Source organism: Kwoniella shivajii, chromosome 5 (assembly GCF_035658355.1).
Source record: "Kwoniella shivajii chromosome 5, complete sequence".
NCBI lineage: Eukaryota > Fungi > Basidiomycota > Tremellomycetes > Tremellales > Cryptococcaceae > Kwoniella > Kwoniella shivajii.
In genome coordinates, this window is record NC_085912.1 from 1,191,659 (window position 1) to 1,211,028 (window position 19,370).

Consider the following 19,370-nt stretch of genomic DNA (forward strand, 5'->3'; position numbering starts at 1 on the left):
TCTATATATTAAATGAAGTACAATTGAGAGGAAGAACTCAATTCAGATACTGGTAGTCGCTTCGGGAGGGATGGTCAAACGATGATAGTGGGAAAAGACGATAAAGAAGAAACCAAAAAGTCCAATCCGCTAAAAGATAAGAGAAATCCGATCGGAACTCGGTTGTTCTCGGTTATGACCGCAATCTCCAATCACTGGGAATTTGAACATTACTGGTAAACTATCATGTAGGTAGATCGCAGATTGAGACAACTCATGGGACATCGTATGAACGGGAGATCCGAAGAGATAATATATGAATACATGCTGAATGGTGAGTTAGCGATACCAACACCCACGCACACTCAGTATGGTGGTTCCGCATGTCTGAGCCCTGGTTGGCTAGTGAGACCATCTTCGCGGCACACGACCTTAGATCTTGTCAGCTCTTCTGCACATCAGCCCTTCAACTACTTCTGACATCTTACAACGCGATGGTCCGTACTGAGGGAGACACGGGCCGCGACTCATACATCTGAATGCATGTATCGAAGTATCATACTCACCAACCGAGACTTTCCATTCACATTCTTGAGAGCATGAAGCTTGTTTCTGCAGTATTGTTATTTCAACCAGAAAGATCATTTGGCGAGTTTATCGCTGATTACGTAATCATACGCTTAAAGCTTCTGTGGTGTGCTGTTTTTTTGCGCTTAGAGTTTAAAGCATAGCAGCAATATGATCATATCACACTCTGATTCAAATCAAAAGAATAAATAGATGAAAGTGGAATCTCAATCACATACAACGTGTATAAACATCAACAATAGATCTTGGTAGCACTCACATCTATCAAGCATCTCCAACATCATCAATAACACCTGACTCAATGCTATCATAAAGTGTTTATCCATCAACGGTAACCCCGACCCCCTAGATCAATCATTCTGGAGACTATCCCTTCCTCGCCCACTCCGTTCATCTCTTTGTGCCTCGCGGATCTGAAAGCGAGAAGAACGTGGCAATGCTGGATTGGACTATGGATTATCCGTCAAGGGTGATGATAGCGAACGTGTTAGGTTATCTGAGTATAGGAAGTTGGTTATGTGCCCAGCTACCGTGAGTCCAATTTAGCCCATAACAATTAAGCAAGAGAGGTAGAGATTGATAGGCGGAGACTGACTTGTCGATGTATATTTCATGATATATAGACAAGTCATAAAAAATGCATCTCTGAGGTCTTGTGAAGGATTAGCATTACCATTTTTGATCAGCTGGCTATTTGGTAAGTCAAAATACTGCTGAGAGGTCTTTTGTGAAAGAACCAGCTAATTGATTATGATTCACTATAGGCGATCTGACCAACTTGATAGGATGCCTGTTGACAGATCAATTACCATTTCAAGTGAGTCGATCTATCTCTTACACATGGACCACATTCTCTTTCTTGCCCCTTGCGAGATTCCAACTAAATTATACAACATTAATCCAGACATATCTCGCAATCTATTTCTGTACAATCGATTGTGCGTTAGTTGGACAATTCATACGGTATAGGAAAGGGACTCAAAATCAGATCAGACCTCGTATATCCACATCAGCAACATCAGCTACTCCAACATCTAGATATTTCACTTATAACAGTTTGATTTCGTCACCACATCAATCTTTGATATTACCTCCTTCGACTGCACCTCCAATTATCAGAACACGCTCAACATCCGGTACAGCTATCATAACTACCAATTCCTCTGCTCCTACAACTGCCACCATTACTGCTTCAGGTACCACTAGACCACGTCCGAAAAGGAACTATCATTCATCAAATGCAAATCCAAACCTCAATTACCTTCAACATAATACTTCTCACAACCCACACCCACCTGATATAAACGTGCAATCACCTGCTGATGGATCTTATGCAGCCATCTATGAAGCCGCTTTAGATGTCGCAAGAGCAGCTGAAAGAGCTTCTAATAGGAGAAGAAGTGCTTCAAAGAAAAGAAGACCAAGTAAACATACTTCAAATTCAGTTATTGGTATAAGTGAATTAATACAAAATGAAGATTTAACAGATTCATTTCACTCAGAAATGTCTTCCTCGACGATTGGTGAAGGTGAAACTAATAACAATTACGGTGGACGATCGAGGTTAACTCAATCGACTGGGACGCTGTTAGGTGATAATAGAGGCAGAGGTAGATCAATGACTCGAACAAGAACTAAATCACCAGTCCTATCAGGGTTAAACACGACTGATAATTCGTTTTCAAGTCAAGATGAATTAGATGGATTACCTACTCAAGGGACTTTAGGCTTGATCCTTGGAAATGCAGCTACGACGCATCAAGGTCAATCAGATATGAGAGAACACAAGAGGAGTCAAAGTAGAAGTTTAAGTTTAGTGCGTGGATCAGGTGGGAGAGGCGGAAGAAGAGCCGCAGGTGTAGCTTTCATGAGTTTGGGCTTTCTAGTTGGTTTTGGAGGATTCAGTAGCGATGTTTCAGGAAGAACAGTAGGTACAAACGTAGGAAGAGTTTTATCTCAACCGAAAGGATTACAACCAAATTGGAACTCTTTGGGAGATTCTTCGGATTTCATGTCAATATATCATATTGAATCATCAAGCAATCCTCATATAACGGAAATCCCTTTCATACATAATAACCAAGAAAAATCACCACCTCATCCGCCTGATGAACCTCCATCTTTTCAACGTATTATAGGCAGAATATCAGCTTGGGCATGTACAACCTTATATCTCGCTTCTAGATTACCTCAAATATGGAAGAACGTGAGTCTTGATGTTCTTCTTCATCCCCCTATCGATCATGCGCATCTGTGCTTTCCTATACTATGCGTCATACTGCGATACCCTTTTATAAGATGTTCCCTCATTGGCGAATTGCTAATCAGGTTCTTTTCATTCAGTTCCAACGCAAATCCGTTGAGGGTTTATCCATATTACTATTCGTAATGGCATTTTTCGGCAATGTCACTTATGTTTCTTCCATTTTGCTGAATCCCGCTGGCGGAGGAGATCCAAATGAAGCCGGACATTATTTGTTGGAGGCCTTACCGTGAGTCTGGATTTTTAGTATCATTTCGGTTGGAGATGTATTATTCGGCTTCATTTACATCTCATCATATCTCTATTGTACTCTCTTGCCCTCTGAGATGACTCGACTGACTCGGTGTATAATGCAGATACCTATTGGGGTCAGGCGGCACTTTGATGTTCGATTTGACGATAATGATCCAATCTTTGATATACGGTTCATCACCTCCTTTACCTGTACCGCCGACACCGATGGAAAGGTCCACGAGACGTAGAGAAAGAGGTTACTTTGCTTCTAGACGCAAGATCAGACATTTGGAAGATGGCTCAATCGGACATCGAGATCATGTTAGATCTCACAGTAACAGTCACGGTCATACTTATAATCATTCACAAAACTCAGAAAGGGCCCCTTTGTTACCTCCAGTCAATCTCACAATACATACAGATCCAAACCTTCTACCTGTGACGAATAACGAATTAGATACCAATACCAATACCAATATCAATATCAATAATCCCGAATCAGGCTTGTCGATGAATGGAAGACAGGATGACAGAAGTACAAGTCCCGAAAAACAATATAGAAATAGAAGTAGAAGTAAGAAAAGAAATACTACTAGATCGAGTGAAGATAGAAGTTTATCTAGATCATAAGACCAACGCAAAACAAACATATATCACCCTCATACCATACAGATCAAATCTTCATCTCATATTTATCATCAATTCATAATCATGTCCATATCCATATCCATACTCGTATTCACATCTATAGCCATAACTTTCATTTTTATACATATTTCGCGGAGAAGGAGGAGGTTTTAAACTTGTTGTAAGATGTTTTCTTTAGTCTTTTGGAATTTGTCCCGGGGGATATCAAATAATGTTATACGAGTACAATGCAGTACAAACTGGTCATCTAAGTCTGCAGACTTTTTCCAACTTTCGAGTGTGCTTCCATAGGCCACGTCAAGAAAAAGAGGGTTGGCAGACAATAGCGATTCGAAAAGTCAAAGAACTATACGAGTGCTCCTCATTTTTGACAAGTGAAACAAAGCGAACAAAAGTAAAAAGCGAAGTACGATTCAGGATCTGATCTTCGTCTGGAAGGCCCGATGATAAAACCCGTCTTCGACACGCTCAATGAAGTTGCGCAGCTATCAATGTGCAAATGTACCTAGTTACATGTAATCCTTGAAAAAGCTATACTGTGACTAATCTAATCAAATTGTTTTGATCTGACCTTCGTTTGAAACAAACGGCCATATAGCTCTTGCTCCTTTTTTTTCAATCACCGGATTGGAGTGGTCTAGTTTGTTCTTCAATTATCCTCGAAAAAATCTTATTTGACATGTCTGAAAAATACCTTTTAGATCGATCTCCTGTTCCATCTAGGACTGCATTTCGTATTCTAGCGACTAAAATTGATGTATCCCCCCCCAAGAAAAACTATCATTTCTCCGGCCTAATCTGAGGAAAAGGTATCAAAGTCGAATGGATGGTTTACATCTGTAGAGCAAAAGATGAAAGTGATCAAGTTGAAAGATGAAATATCCGAATCTGTCAAGAAGAAAGACTGGGATCGATCATAAAAGGATTCGCATTTATTGGTGGTACCGACCTTGATACTATTCAAAGAAATATTGTATCTCATTTTTCGTACAGAATACTGGGAAGACCTATCTTCTTTGTTCTCACGTTCGGTCTTAAGGTAGAATCAAGATGACTTGACGTGTGAATCAAATGTCAATACAGTGAATCGAGTCTGAGCCAAGTTTGATGACGAGCATTGTCTCAAGGGTACCATTGGTTAAGAATGAGTCTTGTATGTCTTAAATAGGTTCTCCGTCTTCAGACAAAGTACGCGTACATTGCCTTACCTTGCAGCGCGAAGAACAGTCTCTCACATTTTCATACAGAAGGCCACAGACCGACGAGTCATCTTATGGCCAAGCGAACGTGGTCAGATACGTTTCGCACAAAACTCGAATGAAAAGGAGAAATTACGGAACGGCTCGAACAGACAAAGTACGAGTATAGCGTTGATGACGTGCATGTATATGTACATTATGATCTATGGGGAAAAGAAGAAAAGAAGGATCAAGTTAGAGTTAGAAAGGACGGTCCCTACATCAGTAATCCTTACTTTGGTGGGAGTTGGAAGACGTTCATGTAGAACAGTAGAAGGCTCATCGAATCAAAGGAACTCTCTCTGATTTCTCACAGTACAAATAAGCTTGCATATATGTATATACACACGAAGGACTATGCCTAGTTCATTTCTAACTGTTGACTATCCGGCTTCTCCCCCTATCTGTTTTCATCCTGTTTCCAATTCCCACTTCCAAAGTCATCGTAGTCATCGACAACAGACATCAGCTATCAGTATCAACACTGTAAGTCACTAAACAACTCATACTCTACTCATTTGATCAGTACAGTGGGTTAATAATTTGCCTCTAAACGCACTTACTGTAGTCGAAGAACATGTCCAGCTCGACTCAGCCCACACACGACCCCATTATCAAATTTGCACACGACAACGAAGACGAGACCCAACGGCTCGAGGCTCTCAAATTTCCGTTCAGATATTTACAATCGCAATTTGAACTACTCGAGGAGCGTTTGACCCTTCTCCCACGCTCGAAAAGGGGAGATTACGAGCCACTATTGACTCGAAGTAAGAGTTCAGCTGCGGCCCTTAGTGAGCAGACTGTTGCAGAGGCCAAATGGAATGAGGAGGATCAAGTGCAATTGATCAGACAAGGTTTTGAAGAGATCGGCACAGATGGAGAAGTCATCGATAAGATACTGGAGTCTTGGAAGGACTGTGCATGGCACCCTGGCAAACAAAGTACAGAATCCTTGAGACGAAGTATTGTAGATGCCACAGACCATAGTACCAACGAAAGAGCAGCAAGTTGGAAAGACACCCTCATCGGCGAAGGATCAATTCTGGAATACTTCGAGACACGAGACACCAGATACGAGACTCTCAAACAAGAGTTTGACAAATTGACTTTAGCATTCAATTGCTACATAGAAGGGCCACTGAAAGAAAAGGATTAGCGCTCTTCATCGTCTGCTTTGACCTCTCTATAGTACTATATATAGCTTCGAAGCCCACATGTCTAGTCTCCCTTCTCTTCCTCATTTCATTTGATTTGGTATTTACGGTTGTGTTAGATACAGATGTGAAAGGCAAGCTTAGATTAGTTTGATGTATATGTCGCCCGGAAGGAGACTAGCATGATTTGATGATGGACGAAATTGCTAATGATAATTTGGCAATAATCAAAGGACTGTGAATATAGCTGGCACGTCGATGTACAGGCAAAGAGTATATGCATGTGTTGGGTATATATGATGAAGCCGCTCGCTACAGAGGAGAACATCGCCTTTCTACTCTTATATATTTCCATTGAGCTTGTTTACGGGATGAACTAAAAGCCTTAATACCTGTATGATGGAAATGAGTCATGGTCGATAGATGGGAAGGATAATAAGATTATGACCTTTTCCAAGTCAGACATCAGCTTATCCCCTCAACCCTTATACCAAAGCCTCAAACTGTGCCAAGGCAGAGTTGAAAAAGATCGTTAAACTTACATTTTGTAAACCATCTTTCCTTTTGTAGCTTCTGAACCTACAACCTCGTACTCGAATTCAATATCTAAATCTCTGTTGTTCCTTGAGTTGGGTGCGCAAGAAAGTTGACCTTGGATCACATCGTTTTCCTTTGTAACAATCAAGGTTAGCAGGATCCCTAATGCGTTCTATTGGTTCATGAATTGGATGATCTGATATGAATTGACTCACAGAGACGGTCAAAGTGTCGGGAGTGTAGAAGACTGTTTGTTTCCAGTGAGTATACTATGACAGTCCAATCTGTCAGCTCTTGTTCGAATTTCAAAGGTTTTATACTAGCTGACTCACTTTGGCATGAGGGCCAGTAGAGAAGTTTATAGGTTTGTGGCAACATGAGAATGAGATATCGAACCAACCAAGGAAAGCGTGGATGTCTGAAATGCCCCGCTACATAAGCTGGGTTCACGAGAAAGTCACCCGGAAAAAGCAGCTTACAATCATTTCGAGTAGCTTTCAATTGGAAAGGAACTTTGAATGCTAATTCTTCTTTGGTGACTGTTTTGATGTCGATATGTCTGATAGCACATGGGTGTGTGACGACTGATTTGAGTTCTACACAATCTACCAAAGGTTCTTTGAGAGCGATCTCTTTGATACATGAATAATCGAAACCATAGACGTCATCCCAGACTGCTCGATGAAATACGGAAATCAGTAAGACCCATGCGTGTAATAAATGTTTCAGAGGGATGAAAATTGAGGTTGACGAAATCAAGTTGAGTTAAAAAGTCAAAAACTCACAGTTGATCTTCTCTTCTTTGTAATCTTGATCCTCGATAGCAGCCAAGAAGATTGTAGCTTTATCCGGGAAAAGTAATCCATCTGGAGTCAGGTATTTGTCTCTTGCGAGAAGGACGGTATCAAGCATTGACTCGTAAAGGAGGAAATAACCCATCCACTATTGTCGTATTGGTTGATATGTTTAGCATATGCAGTTTGTTTCGAAAAAAATTCATCACGTACCTCTGAGATGATGATGTCAACTTGTTTCACGGGTAATTCAACATCTTCTAATTTTCCTTTAAGAAGGACGATTTCTGTTTTTCAGTTTCACACAATATTAGCTTCAAAATATCTCCATAGCTATCTTATACCAAAGAGGCTCTTGCTTTGAGGGAAAGGAAGGGATTGAGGAGACCGGATCAATGATACTCACGATCTTGTGTGAATCCATTTGCTCTTACAATCTTTTCAGCTTGATCGAGGATATTTGACATATCGATACCGATAACTAATTTGGCTCCTGCTTTAGAGGCAAACATTGATAAGATACCTGTACCGCACCCTACCTACATCACACAGTATAAGTCTTCATCAGCGATCGCATTCATTGAATATGATAGATACGATTAGGGATAATAAGGACATGAGAGGGATTGACAATACTCACATCAAGGACAGTTTTACCCTTGAATAAATGTGGGTTTTGCATTATAGCGTTTCGGTAAGATAAAGTTCTGACTGAATCTTTGAGCATCTCTTCGTGGATACCTATGTTGATGAGCAGATGAGCGTCAGTCACCGTTTCATTTTCAACCGTTTAGACATGTGAAGATCGATGACAGGCATAAGGTGGATTGGTCGTGGGAAGGATAGACTGTTTGTCTGACTTACCGAAATGAGCATAACTTTTTATTCATATTTCAGCACGACGTCAGCTTTTCACTTGAATCTCTATGAATATCAACAAGCCTTACCTATCAGCATAGCTATAATTGAGTATCCAAATAATTTCATCAGCTCGATTTACATAAAAATGGAAGACGAGTTGTACTTACTAATCCCTTGAGGTCATCTCTCCAACAGGAGGTAGTCCTTGAGTAGCGTTTTCTTGAGCGACAGGCGACATCTTTGTTTTTATGTTGTAGCACTTTCTCTTTCTATCACTCGATAGATATAGGTTACGGTTGGAGTGTATGGTACCTCTAGCAGGGTACTTTTGAGCTTTTCGAAAAGAATGAACGTTCAATAAGAGATGAGAATTTCTAAAAGTGCACAAAAAGTTGATTCTATTCGAAATATCAAAATAATCCCAGAGAAACCACAGAAAATTAAACTTGCAATGTATTCAGGCACGGTTAATAAAGCTGATTTCGTATGTGGCATCAACCCGTAGAAAAATATCAATTAAATCCAGATTCACCTTCTCGCCTTCTCACTTCCATGCTCACTTGCATCGACATCGAGGTCGCAGCTATGCAGCTGTACGTTCAGCTAGCAGTGGATAATGAGCTGGGAATGTAAATTCATGATTGAGGTACCAAACGATGCTAATGCTATTGTACTGTAAACTATACAAGCATTTTTAATTAAAAACTAATGATGTAACCTTTTTTGTAGAAATTATCCCTTGTTTGGTCCGAGATAACCCTTTTTCTTTTTCTACTTTCTCTTCGATATCTTTGATTTCTCTTCTTACTTTGTCCTACATCATTCCACCCATGCCGCCGCCCATTCCTGGCATACCTCCCATTCCCATTCCTGGTGGTGGGTTCTTCTCTTCAGCATCTACTACACAAGCTTCTGAAGTGGTCAAAAGACTTGCTACTCCCGATGCGTCTACAAGAGCTGTTCTGACTACCTTCAAAGGATCAAGGATACCAGCAGAGATCATATCTCTGTATTGTGAAGTAGCAGCGTCATAACCCCAGTTGAATTTATCAGATGAGGAGAATTCTTCAGATAATAACTTTCCGACTACGACTGAACCTTCTTCACCGGCGTTCTCGACGATGGTTCGAGCGGGTCGTCGAATAGCTTGTTTGATCATTGATACACCGAGCTTTTGGTCAAAGTTCTCAAGGTTGAGTGAGTCAAGTTGGATAGATGCTTTCTGCAGTACAAGTCAGCGCTGCATGATCGGATATAACACGAGAGACAGGTCTTGACTTACCAATAAAGCGGTTCCACCTCCTGGTACAATACCCTCTTCAACAGCTGCTCGGGTAGCATTAAGAGCATCATCGTATCTGTCCTTTTTCTCTCCAACTTCAACTTCAGAAGTACCGCCAACTTTGATGACGGCAACACCACCACCGAGTTTAGCCAATCGCTCTTGCAGTTTAGTTCTGTCGTAATCGCTTGTAGTAGCGTCGTTGATGACACCTCTGATTTGTTCACATCTAGCTTGAATATGAGATTTATCACCTTCACCATTAAGGATGATGGTATCTTCTTTGGTTATGGTGACTGAACCGGTTGAACCGAAAAGATCTGGGGTAGCTTTATCGAGTTTTACATCAAGTTCATCGGAGAACACTGTACCTCCAGTGAGGATAGCGATATCGCCAAGGATTGATTTTCTGTTATCACCGAAACCTGGTGCTTTGACGGCAGCGACGGAGATTTGACCTCGAAGTTTGTTGAGGATGATAGCAGCCAATGCTTCTCCATCAACATCTTCAGCGATGATCAAAAGGGGTCGTCGAGTTTGAGCGGCGATTTCAAGGGAAGGAAGAATATCTTGAAGAGCAGAGATTTTCTTTTCAGATAGGAGTACAAATGGTTTCTCTAATTCAACTTTTTGGTTTTTGGCATCGGTGATAAGGTATGGTGAAAGGAAGCCTCGATCGAATCTCATACCCTCGGTAATCTCAATCTCATCTTCGATGGTTCTACCTTCTTTTACGGTTATGACACCTTCTTTACCGACTTTCTCCATAGCTTGAGCGATGATGGCACCGATGTGAGTGTCACCGTTAGCGGAGATGGTTGCGACCTGTACAACCAAAAGTGTCAGTGCCTCGTTGTTCATACTTCAGATGAATCGATCAAGATAAACTTACTTGTGCAATCTCTTCACTGGTGGTGATGACTCTCTTATTAGCCTCGAGAACCTCGAGAACCTTTTCTACGGCTTTTTGAGCACCTCGTCTGAGATCCATGGGGTTACAACCAGCAGCGACGTTCTTTACACCTTCGGCATAGATAGCTCTAGCGAGGACGGTAGCGGTGGTGGTACCGTCACCGGCAGTGTCATTGGTCTTTGAAGCGACGTCTTGTACGAGACTAAAATAGTATGAATGGAAGAATGAAAATCAGTCAGCTGTCTGACATATGTTATTGACAATGCCGATAGCTTACCGAGCACCAAGGTTTTCTACTGGATCTTTGAGTGTGATTGATTTAGCTACAGATACACCATCTTTGGTGATTTTTGGTCCACCGAAACTTTGGCCTGATTCCAATTCAAGATCTTAGTCAGCTATACCACCCTCGTCACTTTTCCAGAGTGAGGGGTTGAACTCACCGATGATGACTGTTCGGCCTTTGGGGCCAAGAGTAGCGCTGACTGCTTTAGCTAAGATATCGACACCTCTTAACATTCCTTGTCTAGCGTCATTTCCAAAAATGACATCTTTGGATGCGTATCCTCTTCTGGTGAGAGCGGAGGTAGATTGGAGGAGTCGAGCGGGACGAGGAAGAGCAGATCGGGATCGAAGAACATTCATCATATTCGTAATTGATGACCTTTTTTGGCGTTTATTGGGAGAGATAGAAGGAATAAGGGTGGCAAATGAAAGACTTTTGCTTTTGCTTGCTTTTGCTTTTTTAATTTGCAGATTAGAGTATTAAAATGTAAAAAGTTGAGAATTGTTCGGGGATGTCGATGTGTTGTTGGGTTGAATCTAGAATGATCGGAGGAAAATGGGATGATACCACCGTGGGAAAGTGTATCTTCAATCCAGTGTGCAGAAATGTCTAGAAATATACTCGTAGATCGCAGATATACTTGAATATAACTTTTCAGAGAAGGACACACTCATCGACCAATCCAGAAATACCCGACATCAATACCAATATAATCAAAATGGTGAGTTTTAGACACATGATGATAGGGTTGGACCGTTTTTGAGAGTCAAGAAATGGAATTTCACTCGGCCTTTAGCGAGATCCTCTCTTACTGATCAAATCTCATTGACGTACTCTGTAGTCTGCCACCTTCAAATCCATCAGATCCCTTCAACCTCTTCTTGACCGAGTCCTCGTCCAACGATTCAAGGCTGAGACTGTGAGTGTCTCACTTGGGAACATATTGACACTGCTTGGTATCACACGACAGATTGACAGGATATCAAGCTGACAATTCTGTCTTTTCTTTTCTTTTGTTTAGAAAACCGCTACTGGTCTCTTCCTCCCTTCATCAGCCACATCATCACCCCTCCCTGAGGCAACAGTTATTGCCGTAGGCCCAGGTGCACCCAACAAGGAAGGTGTAGTGAACCCAGTCAGCGTACAAGTCGGCGATAGAGTCTTGCTACCTGGTTGGGGTGGAAGTCCTATTAAAGTTGGAGAAGAGGTGAGTGAAAATCTAACTTTTTGCAGAACAAGCGGAAGTACGTGAAACTAGACAACAGAGGAAAGAGAGGTACCGAGATGGGGAATGTATTATGAGGGGGAACAGCCAATCGTCAAAGTCACCGGAATATCAAATCTACAGACAAATCACATCACTCTTTCCGCTCTTCTCATTCTCCCGTGGCTATCTCATTGCACTTTCGTCTATGAGCTGACCCATTATCTCTTGAATAGGAATATCACCTCTTCAAGGACGCTGAGATCCTTGCCAAGATCACTGAATAAGTGGCTATGCCAAACCGGAACTCAGAGTATTTTAGGTTAAGGAGGACGGAGTGAAGCACAATATCTACTACAGAACTAATCGATCGAAAATATCATTTCAATCAATTGGGTAATAGTGTCATTATAAACAAAACATTGCATATGCATGAATCAAGTTCCCCACTCCACTTTACTACGTGATGTGGAAATCAAAGATGTCCTAACGGCAATGGCATAGATCAAGTGCTGTTGACATTTTCGATGATCGCTTTTCAAGGAACCTTCCGTCTGCATAGGATCGGAAGTCAAGCTGAGTTCGGAATTCGAGCTGAGCTCTTTGGTCTGCTTAATCTGATGGGTAAACTGTATTGTTGAAAGAGAAATTGGGTTTATGATCCTTGGCTAGTCAACTTTTTTTCCAAAGCTTCTTTGGTCCTTTCTCTAGCTATAACAAGTCTCTCCAACTTCTTTTCATCGTCAATATCATCATATTTCCCCTGAATTTGCGTAAATTCACTACCGTTAACTTGAGATGAAGAACTATCGTCTTTGGCAGATGATAACAAGCTTGTTCTGAGTTGACCGATTTCTTCATCTAGTGATTCGAGATTCGTTCGCAAATCTCTCAGAGTCATTGATTTCAAAGTCATTCGGAGAGACGTCAGTACTGTAGTAGAGATATGTTGAAATCGTATTGGCTAAGTGAAAAAGGAAAGGACACATTCAGCGTTATACCCTCTTTTCTTTTATTTTTGCTTGCATGATACAATTAGGTAGTCGAGCATAAAAAAGCCTTTCAGGACTGGAAATGAAATGGCTAACTTACACCTATCATCTCCCCTCCATACTACGATCAAATCAATATGTCAGCTCATCGGCTTCTTTCCTGTAAGAAGTCGTAAAAGAAGGACATACCCATCTACAACAAATGCTTAAGACGTCAATCCCGTTATTCTCCCTTAACGTTTTCAGTATAGTTTGTCCACCGTATTTCTCGTTATCGTCAAAAGAAGCTTCCAAGAGCTACAAAAGATATAATGTTAGCGGGCAATTCTGCTTTCCTCTCATGATATCCGGTGTTATTATGTGGTATGGAAATGAGATGATAGGAACTTGTATTCGTTAATGGATAGAGAGAAAAGGCTATGTTAAAAGGAATAAACCCAGTTGACTGACTTACCTGATAATCACCTTCACCTCCTGTACCATCTTTTCCTTCTTTCAAAGTCAATGTTCTACAAGCCCATATTCTATGATCTGGTTCTCTCGCTCTGTGTTTTCCTTTATTTTTACCTTGACTTTGTATCCTTCCTTCTCCATTTGCGAAAGCCCCTTCGTCACTCTCCAATAACGTACTCCCTACTAATGAAATCACATCCAACTCCCTCACTATCCTACGACATTCTTTCTCTAACGAAGGGAGAGCTGTTATGTGGGAAGGAGGCACGAACGATATGGTGAATGATAAAAAAGTTGATGAAGATGAATGTAATGCAGGTGAATGACTTTGTATAGGTTCTGGTAAAGAGGGATGAAGCCATGAATGTAGTGAGATTATCTTCGATTGAACAGAATTAGGTTTCGTACCTCCTTCGTCGTTAACAGTGGAAGAAGATGAGGGAGGAGATGTACGCCGTTTCTTGGATGATGAAGGAGCTCCTTCACCATTGATACTCGAGTCGGATATTGGAGATGGAGAGGATGAACAAGGTCGTTTATTTGACGATGTCATTGGCTTTGACTGAGCGTATCTCTTCTGGTGTCTGATACAGATCGTGGTATCTGATGGAATCCAGTGGTGTCAAGAGTAACAACAGCGTGTATGTAACTTAGGATCAATAATTCACGACGACGTTCGGATCTTCCGTTTGCGGTGACTACCGCGTCGAATACGAGATGATGTTCAACTTAGGCATTCCACTCCAAAATCAAGAGAAGAGGTCTTCCCCATCGAGCACATACACCAATGCATGAGCTCATGATCGCTGCTCAGTGCTGATTCTAGCTGAATAGATCATGAACGCCATCGATGTATTGTACTGGTCGATACCCAACCAGAGATTCAGACCTCACAGAGCGAGATTAACGGATATTAGCGATCAATCTCGCTACGATCAATGACTTATTGAAGAATAACAAGTGTTTATGCATGCCTTCTTGATTAAAGACTTTGTATAAAACATCTATCCTCTCCTTGTCCTTGTGGTCATTCTGGGAGTCGAACTTCCAGCTCTACTAGTCCCTCTTCTACTAGAAGTACTGATTTCACTTCTTGCTAAACTGGGAGTCGGACTACCTTGTTCTGAAGGTTGAGCAGTCCTACTTCTCGTGGATCTTCTAACACTGTTCGTATTCGTGCTCGTATTTATACCATCATCTGTGAATTCACTGGGAGCTAAACTTGATCTATTTCTCCTCGTGATTGTAGATTTTGTTTTCTTATTCGGTGGACCTGGAGTAGCTAAATTTTCATCACCATCATTATTATCATCTTCATCTAAGATTGCACGAGAAGCGGATCTAGTCATTCTTGATCTAGCTTTTGATCCTGTTGTAGATGCATTGGATGATGCTCTTGTCGATCTTCCGCCTGTTGCTGGTGGAGGAGGAGGAGGTGGCATCTCTTCACTGTCTTTGTCTGAAGGCAGGAACGATCCTGGCATACCGTTGATCCCTGGTGTGGTAGGTGCGGTTGATTGTCTTGTATTCCGAGAGGACGATGGAGGAGGAGGTGTGGTTTCCTTTGGTTTTTCCTTTTGAGAAGAAGAAACAACTCGTCTGGACTTCCGAATGGATTTGGGAGGTTCGACATCTTTGGAATTGGATGATGAAGAAGGTTCTTCAGAAATAGGTTCTATAGAATGGGTGTGATGATCGATTTCCATCGTTTCTATTTCTTGATCTTGATTTTCTTCTGAATCAGCATCAGGTTCGACACTCATCGAGACGCCTCTTCCTGATCTACCATTTCCCTTTCCTGCTCCTCTCCCTCTGCCTGTATTTCGCCTTGCTAGAACTGATCCTTCCTCTTCCTCATCGTCATTGATGATTTGCTTGGGTAATTTCAGGGTCGGAGCAGGACTACCTCTAGCTTTTGAATTTGACGAAGAAGCAGGCAAGTTGAAAGGACTTCCTGATAACACTCTTCGGGGAGAAGGCACAGTGGTAGATGATCCAGGAGCGAATCTAGGTGGACCCGAGAATGGTGAAGAGGGTTTTTGGGGTGATGGTTGCAATGAAGAATTCTGAGCAGCGTTGAATAATGATGTATGAGTCGTGGATGGTTTTATCGGTGTAGGAGCAGATACAGGCGTGGGAACGGGAGAAGGATCGGAGATTATAGCGGGGGATGGATGGGAATTTATAGCAGCAGGAATTGGGATTGAAGGGGGTTCAGAAGCTATTTCGGCATAAGAAGGTCCATTCGTATTCACTTTAATCCATGAATCCGATATCGATGAAGACATTTCAGTATCTTCTCCATTCAGTCCATTCGATCCATTGATTTGTTTTGATTCCACATCAGCTAGAAGAGCTCTTCTTTGAGCTTCAGGTAAAATTGATATAAACTCTCTAACCATTTCTCTACGTCTTTGGCGATCTTTTTCTTTACCGACATTTCCACCGCTTCCAACTAATTGTTTATCTAATAAAAGTGATTCTGAATATTGGCCTTGATGAATCAACCTCAGAGTTACTAGATCATGTAACAATGATAACGCAGTGGAAGATATATTATTTCTGATATCAATAGGTGGATGTATTAGAAAATCAATTAAATGTTCATCTTCTTCAGTTGATGATGGTATATGTAATAATTCTTTTAATGATTTAACTTGAATATCATGTCCATATGTATTTGAACCTGAACCGCATGATATTCTGGGTGAACCTAATATCCAACAATAGACATTTTCTCTATTTCTTTTCCTCTCTTCCATCGATTCATTAGATCTGATTAATGAGAATGCTTGAGATAAATTTCCAGATGAAGCTAATGCTATCAATCGAACATCACTTTCTTCTTGCGTGGTGAGTTCAGGATGTGCAGATACGAGGAAATGGTGTATCAATGATAAAGAATGAGAAGGAGGTGAAACGTGTGTTGAAAGAGTTTGAATTATTGACGGAACGAAATTTAATATCGTTATTGATGGATCTGAAAGTGATGATATGGCAGTCTAACAATCAAGAAGATATCAGAGAGAGATTCCACATGTCTGCTTGATCGTTCAGATTGTCCATTTCCATCTCACAAGGTATATGAAAAACACTTACCTCATATGAACCATGATCTAAAGCCCAATAACCGTCCATAAATCTTTTCCAAGTCAAAGGCATACACCTTTTCTTGGCGAAACCATCAGATTTAGTTGATACATGTCCATTGGGTGATTTACTCTGATTCATCTTCTCTTGATCGTCGTCGTCAATTTCCATCGTTGGTTGAGATTCTGATGAGATGCCATCATAATCTTTCAACAAGTAATATAGGAAGCAATCTTTTTTCAGACGATCTAATTCCAATGATTGTATCGAATGAAGTAGTCTACGCAGAGCAGCAGGTGTATTAGGTGGATACAATGACGGACCTATATGAACGAAAAAGTAGCGTGGGTAAGCGATTGAAGTAGCTCTATCCACATGATTTGGGATAGATTGGGGATGGGAGTTTTTAGACGTACCGTCAAGACCAACTAATTCTAATAAACGATCAAAGAATAATTTACCATCTGGTAGGTTCCTCCTTTTGTTTTCTATTTGAGGTGAAGAAAGTTCGTTCCATGGCGTTGACGATAAATCGAAATGACGAAGTATCGTATTAGGAATAGCGAATTCGTCAATCTGTAGAAGTTAAAGAAAGATCAAAGATTGATCAGCTGAAATTGACTGAGAATACAATTTGATTTTTTGGGCAGCTCACAGATGACATTTTTTTCCAGCTTATGACGGTCTCGCTGTTTGACCTGTTCGAGATGTCTCTGAAGAGGTATGACAATCAGTCCAAAAATCAGATTCAACAATACACTGCTCATTAGAAACGACGTGAAATCAATCAATACATCTCTGAAAATCAAAAGAAACGCGGGGCATCAACAAGACGATCGACTGCCACACCCAGCCGGAGTTACGGCGTTATCACCCCTCATTGCTTCACAACTATTAAAGGTCGGTGGAGGGTGTTCACCTGCAATCTGATAAAGAGAGTTGTTTTCGACTTTTTGGACTTTTTATCTAATATACGTACTGAACTTGAAAGATATCCCAGCAAGCAGCAAGGCAGCCAGCGAATCCTCAGGTAAAAACAGCAGTGACAATACAGGGCTTCTGATACCTAACAATGGTCATCTTCTTCACGTCAAAGGGTATGTTACGCTCGTATAGAAATATCATGAGCATACCATTGACCGCTTAATAATATGTCGTAGCGGTTACTCCTCCGGTAACGATATACATGTGAGCTTCATCTGGCTGGACAGTCTTGGTACACAGAAGCTGACATCTGCAAACCTTTCAGGGGAAGAGATAAAGTTGAAAGTCCGTCCGTTGATCTTATGCAATCTTCAATCTAACGATAGCTAATCTCGACCGATAGATGAAGAACTGTTGAAATGTGGATTACCTACAGATATATGGTTTCACGTAGAGTGCGTTTTTTCTCACACAGCGATTTGAGATCAAGCTGATACCTTCTCGTAGTAAACTCTCCTCGGCACATGTATACCTTCGACAACCACCTGATCAACCTCATGGTGAATGGGATAAATTACCGTCGGCATTATTGAACGATGCTGCTCAATTAGTAAAAGCGAATAGTATAGAGGGTAGGTTAGTATCTCCTTGGTCGATGATTCATGGTAATTAGCTCATACTGTAGTACAGGTAATAAGAAGGATAATATAACTGTAAGTATATGTTTGACGAATTGCATAACAGAGGATGCGATGCTTACCCCTTAGGCTAGGTGATATATACCCCTTTCCCAAATCTAAAGGTCAGTCACGATCATACCAAACAAAGATTGAGAGGAAAGTGCTAAGTAAATGAGTATGTTTGTAGAAATCAGGAGATATGGCTGTGGGACAAGTTTCTTTTCATTCGGATAGGAAGGTGAAACGAGGTCAGTGAATCAATGGGACACGGGAGTAGTTGAGGATGATTCAATCTAAGCTGACATTGGATCATTTCTTTATTACAGTACATGTCCCTGCTAGGGATAATGCTATAGTGAATCGACTGAACAAAACGAAGATCGAAAAAGAAGTGGATCACGAAGCTGAAAGACAAGATAGACTGAGGGAAGAAGGAAAGAAGAAGAAATCAGAGGCTGTTGAAAGGGTATGTTCACCTCCAGAATGAAATTTCATAATGGCGTCCGTCCCTCGTTGTCAGAACGAGGTACATGTTTCCAATGCTGATGTATAACTTGGTCACGAACGTAGGCAAAGAAAGAGCAAGAACAGAAAAAGTTATGGGAAGAAGAGAAGAAAGCTCGTTCATATGATGGCATGTATACTGAAGACGCTTTTGCGGAGAAGGAACAATGGAGTGATGATGATTTCATGTGACGTTTGATGTATTTTATTGTATTCTTTCAATGTATGCTTGGATGTTGAAAGGAAGTCAATACATTTGAGTCTTGTTTCAAAGAGGAACGAGGGACAAGGGGAGGAAAGGGGAAAAGGTACGATGTGTAACCGGTATTCCGTCAACCTTCAACAGACGTTTATTGACGAGGTTGTCAGACTTTGTTGATTAGAAGTGCTTTGTTTACTCTTTGGACACTGCCTTTGAGGATGAACTCATAGTATCGTTCAAAGCATATTGCATCGAGAGTGGTATGTCACTGAACCACAGTGTAATTAAACTGTCTTGTCTATGGAGTGCTTTTATTTATGAATTTATGAAACATGCACGTAATAATATGTCAAAAAATAGTCGCGTAAAGTCAATCAATAATCAGCTGTTGTTTCATTCAATCATTCATTCATTCGTTTATACAACCCCGCTCTATTGCCCATACATTGTTTGGGATAGAATATCCTTTCTACACTTTCCTTTCTTCCTCTACTATCACCTACTACGCATCCTGATCACTTTTGATCTAACTCGTACTCCA

The 19,370-nt window shown here is 41.0% G+C and overlaps 8 protein-coding genes across 8 annotated transcripts; 4 read left to right on the forward strand and 4 right to left on the reverse strand.

Moving 5' to 3' along the window:
* Nucleotides 1-1,003: 1,003 nt before the first annotated feature.
* On the forward strand, nucleotides 1,004-3,694 carry IL334_004183 (uncharacterized protein; the record flags this gene model as incomplete). Its single annotated transcript, XM_062935906.1, has 6 exons — nucleotides 1,004-1,098; nucleotides 1,191-1,264; nucleotides 1,332-1,384; nucleotides 1,472-2,773; nucleotides 2,911-3,059; nucleotides 3,187-3,694. 6 exons carry the CDS (start codon nucleotides 1,004-1,006, stop codon nucleotides 3,692-3,694), a joined length of 2,181 nt encoding a protein of 726 aa, XP_062791957.1.
* Nucleotides 3,695-5,527: 1,833 nt separating this feature from the next.
* IL334_004184 (uncharacterized protein) lies at nucleotides 5,528-6,109 on the forward strand (the record flags this gene model as incomplete). The annotated part of the gene is made up of 1 exon (XM_062935907.1): nucleotides 5,528-6,109. One exon carries the CDS (start codon nucleotides 5,528-5,530, stop codon nucleotides 6,107-6,109), a length of 582 nt encoding a protein of 193 aa, XP_062791958.1.
* Nucleotides 6,110-6,645: 536 nt separating this feature from the next.
* Nucleotides 6,646-8,537, reverse strand: IL334_004185 (uncharacterized protein; the record flags this gene model as incomplete). The annotated part of the gene is made up of 11 exons (XM_062935908.1): nucleotides 6,646-6,777; nucleotides 6,860-6,913; nucleotides 6,977-7,062; nucleotides 7,124-7,318; nucleotides 7,430-7,586; nucleotides 7,652-7,725; nucleotides 7,845-7,977; nucleotides 8,079-8,179; nucleotides 8,303-8,316; nucleotides 8,386-8,397; nucleotides 8,467-8,537. 11 exons carry the CDS (start codon nucleotides 8,535-8,537, stop codon nucleotides 6,646-6,648), a joined length of 1,029 nt encoding a protein of 342 aa, XP_062791959.1.
* A 576-nt stretch (nucleotides 8,538-9,113) lies between these two features.
* Nucleotides 9,114-11,139, reverse strand: IL334_004186 (heat shock protein 60, mitochondrial; the record flags this gene model as incomplete). Its single annotated transcript, XM_062935909.1, has 5 exons — nucleotides 9,114-9,521; nucleotides 9,582-10,406; nucleotides 10,474-10,696; nucleotides 10,772-10,865; nucleotides 10,938-11,139. The coding sequence occupies 5 exons, from the start codon at nucleotides 11,137-11,139 to the stop codon at nucleotides 9,114-9,116; spliced, it is 1,752 nt and encodes a 583-aa protein (XP_062791960.1).
* Nucleotides 11,140-11,498: 359 nt separating this feature from the next.
* On the forward strand, nucleotides 11,499-12,271 carry IL334_004187 (uncharacterized protein; the record flags this gene model as incomplete). The annotated part of the gene is made up of 4 exons (XM_062935910.1): nucleotides 11,499-11,501; nucleotides 11,622-11,699; nucleotides 11,802-11,987; nucleotides 12,221-12,271. The coding sequence occupies 4 exons, from the start codon at nucleotides 11,499-11,501 to the stop codon at nucleotides 12,269-12,271; spliced, it is 318 nt and encodes a 105-aa protein (XP_062791961.1).
* A 368-nt stretch (nucleotides 12,272-12,639) lies between these two features.
* IL334_004188 (uncharacterized protein) lies at nucleotides 12,640-13,982 on the reverse strand (the record flags this gene model as incomplete). Its single annotated transcript, XM_062935911.1, has 4 exons — nucleotides 12,640-12,948; nucleotides 13,077-13,097; nucleotides 13,166-13,273; nucleotides 13,431-13,982. The coding sequence occupies 4 exons, from the start codon at nucleotides 13,980-13,982 to the stop codon at nucleotides 12,640-12,642; spliced, it is 990 nt and encodes a 329-aa protein (XP_062791962.1).
* Nucleotides 13,983-14,433: 451 nt separating this feature from the next.
* IL334_004189 (uncharacterized protein) lies at nucleotides 14,434-17,183 on the reverse strand (the record flags this gene model as incomplete). The annotated part of the gene is made up of 4 exons (XM_062935912.1): nucleotides 14,434-16,431; nucleotides 16,529-16,842; nucleotides 16,936-17,095; nucleotides 17,175-17,183. The coding sequence occupies 4 exons, from the start codon at nucleotides 17,181-17,183 to the stop codon at nucleotides 14,434-14,436; spliced, it is 2,481 nt and encodes an 826-aa protein (XP_062791963.1).
* Nucleotides 17,184-17,591: 408 nt separating this feature from the next.
* On the forward strand, nucleotides 17,592-18,819 carry IL334_004190 (uncharacterized protein; the record flags this gene model as incomplete). Its single annotated transcript, XM_062935913.1, has 10 exons — nucleotides 17,592-17,616; nucleotides 17,680-17,707; nucleotides 17,769-17,788; nucleotides 17,847-17,898; nucleotides 17,951-18,075; nucleotides 18,134-18,156; nucleotides 18,216-18,245; nucleotides 18,311-18,371; nucleotides 18,450-18,589; nucleotides 18,694-18,819. 10 exons carry the CDS (start codon nucleotides 17,592-17,594, stop codon nucleotides 18,817-18,819), a joined length of 630 nt encoding a protein of 209 aa, XP_062791964.1.
* Nucleotides 18,820-19,370: the final 551 nt, after the last annotated feature.